Genomic DNA, 11068 nt, shown 5'->3' on the forward strand with positions numbered 1-11068 from the left:
AGCATGAACAAGGCCTGCACTCGGGCCTCTGCGCATGGGACTTCCGGTCCCCATGTTCAGTATGGGATCCCCTGAGTGTGTGAATGGGTGACTCTGATTCTTGTGTCTTCCCTTAGGCTCTTTCCTTTCTATCAGTCTGTCTTGGCCAACTTCCACGTGATAGTTTCTATCTTATATTGTTATACTTTTCTTCTTCATTGAAGCTTTGGGGGTTTCATATCATGTACCCCAGTTCCGTTCACCTCCTGGTTACCCCATGTCCCCCCTCATCCCTCTTGCATTCCCCCCCACTTATTTTGTTATAATTTTTAAAACATGAATGAATGAGAGCCTAGCCACTAGGGTAAAGGTTAACAACTGAACGGTCACATCTACTAGGAGAGGAAAAGTTCGTTTTCCCAAGCAGACCAACACTGGATACACTAGCCACGCCAGGACAGGCTTCATGCTCAGTAGTGGATCGATATACAATTGGGCTCCACAGTTTGTGCTTGTATTTGGTTACAGTTTGCTGAGTTTTGTTTTTGATAAGGCTTTGTTTTATTTTTTTTCTTTTTCGGGGGTGGGTGCTATTGTTTTGTTTTGAGAGAAAATTTACAGTTGGGTGGTAGGGAGGGGGAAGAGGATCTGGAGGGACTTGGGGGAGGAAAAGGATTTTATCCAAGTATTTTAATTTGAAAATTGTTTTGAATCATAGACAATATAATAATAAAATCAAAAGATGAGCATAGCAGCCCCTGTAATCCCAGTGCTGAGAGGTGAATGTTTGGAGCTTGCTGGCCAAATAGTTAAGATTCAGGGAGATTCCACCTCTAAAAATACAGGGGCTGGCTCTGCGGGTAAAAGTGCTCCTCACATACCTTGATGGAAGGAGTACCAACTCCTGTAAGCTGCCTTCCGTGGGCCAACAGCATGACACCCGCAACCAAGACAACATTGAGCTCCCCACCCCTGGGATCCGCGAAGTGGAGGGAAAGGATTGATGCTCAGATTGTTCTTTGACCTCTATACATGAAGCATCACACACATACACACACAAATAGATACATGTAATTTTTTAAAAGTTGCATTCTGGCCTCCACACAAACACATTAGCATGTGTGCACCCGCACACATTCAATAATATCTTTAATAATGCGGAGAAACTACTGACCTCTGATACACACCTTCCCACACAAACATGCATGCAAACGCACATATACACCACACCAGATATCTGCTGACATGTGTTAAAATAGTTTAATAATACACTTCTTACTTGACAAAAACCACACAGGAAGACGTGATATTTTTCAATAGCGGCCACTGTATTCAACTCTATTTAATAGTCCAGACCATAAGATCGGTCTTCAGAAACAAACATATAAATACAGTCACAGACCATAAATACCCATTTGGCAAACTGTCTACCTTTAGGCCAAGAAAAAAAAAATCTTCAAAGTAAAGACCTTAATGCTGAGGCCCACTAACTACTGAGGTAAGTTCATCCAAAGTGACTAGCTATATGACACCCTTCACGGTGCCATGAAACCCCTGTCTCATAACAGAAATGAAAGTGACATACGTGTTCAAATGAAACAAAAATTTCAACTATAAATAAGTAAAAATAAATTACTCCTGGTAAAACTCAATCATGACCTCCTTTCCCAATTGCAGTCGCCTTGTTGTATAAAAGGATGTCAGGATTCGCTCCCGCTTCTGCCCTCTAAGACTGGGGTGGCCATTTTCCCACCTTCCCAAGCCACCTTATTCCTATTTGTTGACTGCGACTTTTGTCAAAACATAAATGTCCAAGTTTAACAAATAACATTTCCTGCTTTTTAAGGCCCAATTTTGTTATACACCCACTTTTAAAACCCTCTCAGCCTCTGACAGCTTCCCTGTCTTAGCTAACACAGACAATAAAAAATACAGAAGTACAGACTTCAGTACCTTTGCACATATACTTAGCAGTGGGATAGCTGGGTTTAGGGTGCTTCATTTCTTAGTTTTAAAGGAACCTCAATGCTGTTCCACAAAATGGGTGGCCTACCTAATAACCCTAACAAAGATCCATAGAAATTCTTTCTCTTCTTGAGTCCTAACGATGCTTGCTATCTTTCACTTTGGTTGGTGGTTTTCATTTACTTTTCTCTGAATCATGGATCTGTTGGCCATCTGTGTGCCTCTTAGGGGATTCCAGTCTCTTGTCTTTGTTAACCAGGATTGATTTGTTATTGAATAGTTTGAGTTTCACATTTATATCCCGAATTAAAAATGAAACCCTAAAGTTGAGGTGGTGGGAGTGGTTTGGGGGGCAGAGACGGGCCTGATCTACTGAGTGAGTTCCCAGGACAGTCAGAGATACAGAGAAATGCTGTCATAAAAAAGCAAAAATAAAAAACACCCAAAAAAACCTTCTAAGAAATACTTGTGGCAGGCTATATAATTTTAGAAACTTCTTATGAATCTTTTACTAAGTTTTAATTATATCAATTTTTAAAAGTTTCTTGTTTTTCATAGTCTACATAAAATCCCAATTTTCTTTATCACGTAATAATCACTCTGCAAGAATTTTACTGGCACCAAGTGACCTTGATATACTTCTAACTTTTTTCAGTTACTTGGTGGCTTTCCATACTTTCCAGTTAATAGTTACAGTAACACACTTAAAAGTCAGTTGGGCAATGGTAGCGCATGCCTTTAGTGCCCAGGACTTGGGAGGCAGACACTGGCGGATCTCTGTGAGTTCGAGGCCAGCTTAGTCTACAAAGAAAGTTCCAGGACAGCCAGAATTGTTACCCAGAGAAATCCTGCCTCGACTTAAAAAAAAAAAAAAAAAAAAAAAAAAAAGTCACCTAAGTAGACACAATAGGTTCATAGTGACTTATAAAATCAATATTCACTATAACACTCAATGTTAACAAAAATTAAATGTTTCCTCTCAGAAGATTAAGTGAACAAAACTAAACAGTACAAGTTATTCTGGAGTTGCTGTCAAAAAGGAAAAAGCAATACTGAACAACTATCCCCACCGGACGTAAACATTTGCCACGCCCCTTCCCATGAATCAGGACAACAGCCTTCGCAAAGACACCAGACCAACTCTTAAAAGACAGTTTCTTCCCTATTCCCATGACTCCTCTTGTCTCGTTTGAAAAGGAATGTGGCTTCACGTTATCACAGCTCAAAGAAAGGCTTCTGAAACCTTTCTGGAAGAAATTCATTTCCATGCCATTCACGATCTGTGCTCAGGGAAGCATCGCCCTCCATCCATCACATCACTGTCCATCCTATAATAGACATCTGCACCAACTAAGGGCACTTCCTTTTTAGGAGTCCCTGCTTGCAAAAACGTTTGATGAACTCAGGTTACTGAATTAAAGAGCTTGGAAATAAAATTCAGAAGTCTCTGCCAGAAATTCAGCTTGTCTCCAATTCTCCGGAGCTGAGTAAACTCATCTTCCGCATCTGAAAAAGAAAATCCAAACATAAATATTAACTCGGACACCGGTCCCAACCATACACCCTCAAGAGTTGTAACGCACGCTGGCCGTGACAAGCTGAGACCCTCAAGAGACTAATTCACCATCAGTGCACCTGACTTCCAGCATGGCACTAGACACACAGACCAGGCAGGAGTAGAAATATTTGTTTTGGTTTTGCAAAAAAGCACCCTGGATAAGGTCAGTTCTCCAAATATAGAAATTACAAGCATTAAATTTTCATCAGCGGTACCATTAGTCAGCCCTCTGCAGACTCACATGACGTCATCTTGTTCTCATAAGGTCTGGCAGGGAACAAAAGCTAAATTCCAATGACCTGTACTGTTTTCAAGTAGACTTGATCTTCAAATGGCAGTATCTCATAACTCATACCTCCCTCACAGCAGGCAAATATAAACATAGTTTTTAGGGATTCCCCTGTAAGAATCATAAAAGCTTATTGTAATGTTGGAGTTTATATTCTAAAACAAGCGTATTTGTAGATTGGAAATGAAGTCTCTGCCTTAAGCCTACAGTGTAGCTGATGACTTTGAGCCCTAATCCTCCTGCCTCCTTCCTAGAGCTGGGCACTGGACTTGCAGCCTAACGTTCCAAAATAATCTTCAAATTTACATTTTGCGCCAAGCCAATTTATTTCTACAAGTCTAGGGTTTTTTTGTTGTTTTGGCTTTGGATTTTTTGTTGTTGTTTTTGAGACAAGGTTTCTCTGTGTAGCTTTGGAGCCTGTCCTGAAACTCACTCTGTAGACCAGTGTAGAACAGGATCACAGAGATCCTCCTGCCTCTGCCTCCTGAGTGCTGGGATTAAAGGTGTGTGCTGCCACCACCAGACTACAAGTCTAGCTTTTGTTAATCCAATGTCTTTACAAAAAGTAGAGAAGATTGGTTCCCACATTTATTACTTTCTGTGAACTAAAATATAGTAATTAGCTGGATGTTATTAAGAAAAATGCTTTCACGTAAGTGAATCTCCAAGTAAACTCTATGCTAAATAAAATCAATATTGCCCATAATTTCAATTTTTCTCCCATAATTTACAGAGATCTTAGGAATTATTTTGGCCGCTTTGAGTCACTTTAAGGCAATAATGACAATGAACTTTTTATAACCCAGGCTACACATTCAAATCTGATAGCACTTTCAAAAATGACTTTGCACAAGGCTCAAAATAAATGTGAGTTGTAGCGCAGTAAAGAAAACACTGAAACCTCCATTTCAGTCAACAAGTGACAAGCGACCCCTTCCTTAACTCACAGGATGACCCTTGCCCAATTGCTGTAGGGTCTTTTGGGCTTTAAGGCTAACCATGGGGGAAAACAGAAGTTTCTTTTTAGTTAAGTGGGTCATATTAACACAAAAACCTTTAAAAACATTAGGGCTGTGGATCAGTTGGTGGAGTATTGGCTAAATGAAGGTAGAGGAACACAAGCTGTAATCCTACAGGTAGAGACAGGAGAATTGTATCCTTGATAGCTCCAGGTCATCTTAGGCTAAATGAGACCCTACCCAAAAGAAAAAAAACAAAGTTGACCTAAAGCCAATTAAGCCATCTTCACGTAACTATTTCTCAGCAGGACTGATAAGCAACAGAGCTACAGGGCTACGGTGGGTGTCTGAAGAAACAGCAGTCTGTCCGACAGTCAGGTCCGCTGACTGCAGACCTGTGTTTGAGAGATTCACAAAACAAAACCAAAACAAAAAGGGGCTGGGGTGAAAAGATGGGGTGGGCTGACAATGAAAGTGATGGAACTGGGGACAAAGACAGGTGAAGGCAAAAAAAGAACTCCTCACCAGCTAAACAACCCACCCTTCTCCCCCCCCCTCCCCAACCTTCCCAGCAGGGACAGTTAAAATGTTAACTAAGGAGGAAGGCCTCCTAGGTTTCAGAACTCAGGCTCCCAGCGGGGTGTCTTTAAACCTTCAACAGTCCAGAATGGGAGAGCTGGGTCCAGAAGCAGCTCAAGAACTGCTTTTGTTAGGCCTGGGAGTGGGGGGCATTCATAGTGACAGGTCTTCTGAGCTGCATTCCCAGGGACGGCGCCCAGTCTCCAGCCGCGCCCAGGGGGCTTACTGTCTAGGGTGGCCACCTGCACCCTACCCCCACCAGCTATAGAGATGGGCAACGTGCAGAGAAAAGAAGCCTGGCTAACATGCAAGCTGCCGCTTCGAGAACTTTATGATGGTGTTCCTAAGGCACGCGCTAGGTAGGCGCGAGCTCTAACGGACTAAGCCTGGCCTCCGCAGCCCCGCGGCGCCCGGGCTGTACCTGCTGACACCGGCGTTGGGCTCGGGCTCCTCGTCGCGCTCTTTGGCGTCTTCCTGCCAGGCATCTCCGCCAGCACCGCAGTGACGTCGGGTTCACACCAAGCGAGATACAGTTTGTCTCCAATCCTCCTGAGCTGAGCTGCAAACTCAGGCGCTAGCTCTAAAAAGCAAGCAACCCCTGGAAATTAACACTGACAGTTATCCAACTGGTAACCCGCAAGCTAGCACACCCGCCTAGCCAGCATCCTAGGATGCTGCTACTTGGGCGTGCTTGTTTCCCAAGTGTTAGAATTGTGTGCACCCACACACCAACCCTGATAGCTCAATTAAAAAGTTACGAATACAGACACTCACTTAACCCACCCGGTGAGGTCTCTCTTTTATCTCTCATTTAAGACTGACCAGAGAACAGAAGTCAGTTTCTAAAAACATGTGCCTTAAATCTGTTTTTCCAACGGCAAAGCATCATTGCTCAGTTATGGAACTTCTTGTTATCAAGTCCACAGTCCCGAAAACAATTTAAAGCCAAACCAGTGCTTGCAAGCCTACACTGTACCAATTCACATCTATAGAAATGAAAGAGGAGACGTTAAATTAACGTCTTATTTAGGCATTCTAATAGCTGAATAAAGCTAAGAATAATGCAATTAGCTGAATACTAAGAAAACACTGTTACAAGTAAAATTAATATGCAATCGCCTACTTTTAAAAAATATTTCAGGGACTGGAGAGATGGCTCAGTGGTTACGCGCTGCTCCTCTAAAGGATGCAGGTTCAATACCCAGCACCCACATGGCAGTTCACAACTGTCTGTAACTCCAAAATCTCACACTTTCACACAGACATACATGCAGGCAAAACACCAACGCACATAAAAATAAATAAATTTAAAAAATATTTCAAAGACCAATTCTGGTTATTCTCATACCTCTCAAGATTATGACCAAAATTATGAATACAAATTAAAAAGTTGGTCCACTTTGTGACCAAGATGCTTGCTGCTTAAGGCTGACAGTGAAGGCGAACTTTAAGTGCATAGCAAAACACACTTTTAAGCCTACTTTTGGATAAATTTCTGTAGCGGCTGAGTGAAAGCAGAGATACTAAGAGATGCCATAGTGTGCCACGTTTTAGTGAGTTCCAGGATCTAATACTTTCAGAAATATTTACAAAACACTCTTTAAGGTGAAATATATTAACAAGCAGGCTTTGAAAATTCAGCATAAAAATTGTTGATGCTTTGTCAAAAGGGCAAGAGGCAGAAAGCAGCTCAAAGATCCTAGGGGGCCACAGACATGCTGGGCACTTGCTGGACTATTGTACTCCACCCCAGTTCTACTACCTTGATTTGGGAGGGAGGGACCTATTTTTTTTTTTTTTAAGCCAGGGTCTTACTCTGTGACGGTGACTGGTCTTAAACTATATAATTCAGGATTCTCCTGCTTCAGCGTCCTGAGAGCTGGGGTTAGACACAGACGCCCGGCAATGTATTTTTATTGGCGTTACACATTCACCACTTGACCTGGAGACTCCGTGCTGCTCTTTAAGTCTGTCCAGACAAAGCCATGCTCGTGTTAGGCCTTCCAGAAATATGGTCAGAACACTTGGAAATCACATTAAAAAAAAAATGGGCAAAAAGCTCCTCCTCCATTCGGATCTTGATTAACCACCCTTATACCTGCAATGCACCGCTTTTGCATTGCCCCCTGGCCTTATAAAACTATAGGAGAAAGCGGGATTGTAACTGAGTAAACACCATTATGCCCCGCAAAGTTATTTCCGGACCAGAGCCTTGCAATCCCTTAACAGGTGACAGCCACCTTTGCTTAAGATTTATTAAAAAAAAAAAAGGGGGGGGGAGAAGGGAGAAACAGACTCTCACAGTTAGAAGGAGTTGCATGTGAGTGCCTGGGATGGGAAGAGTTGATGGATGGGAGTCGAGGGCCAAATTCTGTTCTCCTGGATTTCCCTGCAGTTCCTAATCTGGACAGTTAAAAAGCTCCTCAATACCAGAGTCTCAACCCCACGCCTCTAGGGTGTGATAGCTGGGAGAGTTCAAAGTTTTAACACTAGTTTACTTGGTGTTGGGGGTGGGGCAGCGGTGATCAAGATGAAGGGGGCTCTCAAAGATGGCCTGGGAAGGAAGGGGGCCTGTCAGGGAAGCGTTAGGCCTGGAGGCCTCTTCCACCTCCACCTGCCGCTAAAACTATCTTCCAGCCCACGGTCTACACATGTAACTTTTTTTCCCTCTCTCTCTTTTTCTGGCCCCTACGTAGAGCAAGTAGAGACCCACCAGACAGACGGGAAAGATCCTTTCTAGCCTGAAATGCACCTGCATCTCAATGACACGATGACCTGAACTCCCCCCGAGGCCCGCAGTCCTGGTAGAAGCCCCTGAAGAACTTTCTAGATGCGTGGAAGGCGCGAGCCGGGGAGTCGATTTGGCCCGAACAATGCAAGCCCGTACATTCTGGCCCGAGCCCTGAAGGGCTGAACCGTCCAACCGTGACCTCGACCCTGGGTGTCCGCGGGCCGAATTGCTTATAGGTACCTGCCCGCGCTGGGTCCGTCGGCGCGTTCTGACGCGCCTCGCTCCGGGGCATCTCCTAAGCGCCGCGGCGATCTCCGCTGCGCACTGGGAACCGAAGTCCCCAACCTGGGCTCTGCGACTGCCACAGTTCTCGGGCCGCGCGAAATGGACCGAGGGTGCCGCGGATCAGACGCACCGAGCTTCTGTAGGCTGCACGAGCGCAGGAATGCTCTCTGTTCGGGCGCCCCACGCCTGCCCACGGGTCTTAAGGGGACTTCCCCGGTGACGTAATTTGACGTCGGCCCGCTGTGTCCCCGCCCTTGTGAGCCGCGGCCGCGCGGGAGCGAAGTGGAGCAGATCTCGAGTCGCCCCGGAGTGCAACCTGCCGGGGCAAGCCGCAGGTCGTCGTGGCGCCGACCCTCAGCAGGGGGGCGCGTGGAGGGCGAGTCCTGCTCAGCCCCCAAATTGCTTTCTTAAAACACGAAGGTGGCAGAGAAGGTGGCAGAGAAGTCAAAGGATCGACTTTGAGAGGTCGTGTCCGCCACTGTGGCAGTGGCACCCTTCAGGAGTAGCTTAAGAAAATCTTACTGGGAAGAAAGTTGGGGGCGGGGTGAGACCAGGAGCCCTGGCTTTTTTATTCTCCCCCAATTACAGACAAATGTAAACAACCCAGGAAAGGAATGGGGAAGGGAAAACTTTTCGAATTCTAAATTGTGGTTCGTTCCAAGAAGTGGTAAGACGAGGTCTTTACTAGTAGACGTCACGTGAGGAGAGTCCCAAGTTCGAGTACAAAATTCAACTTTGGAAAAGCTGCGGAGTGACTGCCAATTGTAAGATAGAGGAGGCGATAGAGTCTGCGCTGGGCAGGCGTGTGTGGGTGTGGCGCCGGGTTTCAGGCTGGTGCTCCCCAACGGTAATGGAATTGTTGAAAAGCTATGCACATTACCTGTGGATGTGTTGGTCCTGCACAGAGAAGGGACCACCTTCATCTCTGAAAAGTCTAGATCCTTTGTAGAGGGAGGAAGATGGGATCTCTGGAAACAGGAACTTCTTGGCGCACTGTCTGGCAGGCCTTTGAATAATTTCTGGGTGACAGGCTTGGAGGCCTTCATGATAAAAACTTGGGTTTGCATTTTCTCGCCCTGTCCTCAACCTGGCCCACAGAAATTTGACCACTTTTCAGATGCAAAAATAATTTGATAGAGATTAAATTAATCAAGTTTCCCTACGCAAACAGCAACGCCGCTCTGAAGGGAACCCAGGCAGGCCCACTGGTAGCAAGTGCTGACTCAAGAGGGCTCTCCTAGCAAACACAGGTCTCAGAAAGTGGTGCTTTCTTATCTGCTGTATAATGCCTCCGGGTTCCACGCAGGCAGCCGCATGAACCTCGGAGAAATATTCGAGTTGTTCGCAATAGTTTAAGCCTGGGTTGTTAGGATATTCTGGAAAATAAACTCCAGCAATTCAGACTTCATTTTCCTAAAGAGCCGGGTAAGCTAACAACAGCATACGAGCTACTGGGTTAAAGGGAGCTGGGGCCCCCAATTCCCACAGCCTGCGGTTCTTGTTTACATTCAGTGGCTCCTGTGTGCGTCTGAGCCTGTTTGTTTTCCTTAAATCATTCAATCTGCACGAGCTACCAAGTAGTTATTTATGACTGGGTCGCAGGGGAGGCACGGACAACACTAATGAACTAAACTACTCGGGTTTAGCAACTTTGTTTTAAAGCTGTTCTTGGATGTATCTGAGTGAGGTAAATACGGTGGGGCAAGAAGGAAACAAATTATCGCCACGTGACCAGAGTTTCGCCCGACCCTAAGGCTGGTGGGGTGGAACCTGTGTGTTCCTCAAACCCCTCTTCAAGCTCACATTGGCTTCCTTAGTTCATTAGAAAACCGTTCATTTATTGATTTATCAACCAATAAGCGTGTTTAAATTACGGGCCCTGAAATGTAATGAATACACACAGTGAGAAAAGCAAATTATAACATTGTTTACCCACAAGGTTTGCCTGTGTCAATCCTGTTTTCTGCCATTATTATCATTATAAAATATTGTTGATTCATCAAGGATATAAATCTTAGACAAACCCCAACCTTTACTGGAATTACAAATTCTACTTTAAAAAAAAAAAAAAGGAAGGGATTTGAGTAGGTTCTAGACCACCTCAAAGCAGGCCGTTTTGATGGAAGACATTTTTTTTACCCTCGAGACAAGGTTTCTCTGTATAACAGTCCTAGATGTCCTGGAACTCACTTTGTAGACCAGGCTGGCCTTGAGCTCTCAGCGATCCGTCTGCGTTTGCCTCCCAAGTGCTGGGATTAAAGACATGTGTCACGGCCACCCAGCCAATGGATGACATTTTTAAGGTGCGCGTCTTTAATCCCAGCACTTGGGAGGCAGATGTAGTCCGGTCTCTGTGAGTTTAAGACAAGCTTGGTATACAAGAGCTAGTTCCAGGACAGCTAGTACTGTTTGTTTGTCTTTTAAAGATTTACTTATTTACTTTTTATGCATACTGTGTTCTGACTGCATGTGTGCCTGCTGGCCAGAAGAGGGCACCAGATCTCATTGTAGATGATTGTGAGCCACCATGTGGTTGCTGGGAAATGAATTCAGGGCCTCTCGAAGATCAGCTGTTGCTCTTAACCTCTGAGCCATCTCTCCAGCCCTAGCTAGTACTGTTATACAGAGAAACGCTGTCCCCCAAAACAAGCAAACAAACAAAAAGACTTCATGTTTGAAACTGTCTGTAAAACAATTTTTTTTTTCTGGTCTACTGTTCTATG

At 44.7% G+C, this 11068-nt stretch overlaps 1 protein-coding gene across 2 annotated transcripts; it reads right to left on the reverse strand.

Annotated features, from left to right (window-relative positions):
* Positions 1-1220: 1220 nt before the first annotated feature.
* On the reverse strand, positions 1221-8539 carry Pmaip1 (phorbol-12-myristate-13-acetate-induced protein 1). Of its 2 annotated transcripts, none has more exons than XM_048419477.3 (3): positions 8301-8539; positions 5751-5927; positions 1221-3450 (listed from the first exon to the last, which is right to left on the reverse strand). In XM_048419477.3, exons 1-3 carry the CDS (start codon positions 8350-8352, stop codon positions 3347-3349), a joined length of 333 nt encoding a protein of 110 aa, XP_048275434.3. In that variant the 5' UTR covers positions 8353-8539; the 3' UTR covers positions 1221-3346. The 2 variants fall into 2 exon arrangements, with proteins under 2 accessions (XP_048275434.3, XP_048275435.3); XM_048419478.3 differs by having other exon boundaries at positions 5751-5909; positions 8301-8536.
* Between the last annotated feature and the right edge of the window lie 2529 nt (positions 8540-11068).

Source organism: Myodes glareolus, chromosome 13 (genome assembly GCF_982192425.1).
Source record: "Myodes glareolus chromosome 13, mMyoGla1.1, whole genome shotgun sequence".
Classification (NCBI taxonomy): domain Eukaryota; kingdom Metazoa; phylum Chordata; class Mammalia; order Rodentia; family Cricetidae; genus Myodes; species Myodes glareolus.

What these genes read in the sequence shown, in the direction of transcription:
- Pmaip1 (XM_048419477.3), bottom strand. Translation starts at nt 8,352, where the DNA reads ATGCCCCGGAGCGAGGCGCGTCAGAACGCGCCGACGGACCCAGCGCGG. An exon ending in GACGGACCCAGCGCGGGCAG is followed by an intron (nt 5,928 to 8,300) that starts GTACCTATAAGC and finishes GTTAATTTCCAG; the next exon opens with GGGTTGCTTGCTTTTTAGAG. An exon ending in CCCAACGCCGGTGTCAGCAG is followed by an intron (nt 3,451 to 5,750) that starts GTACAGCCCGGG and finishes TTTCTTTTTCAG; the next exon opens with ATGCGGAAGATGAGTTTACT.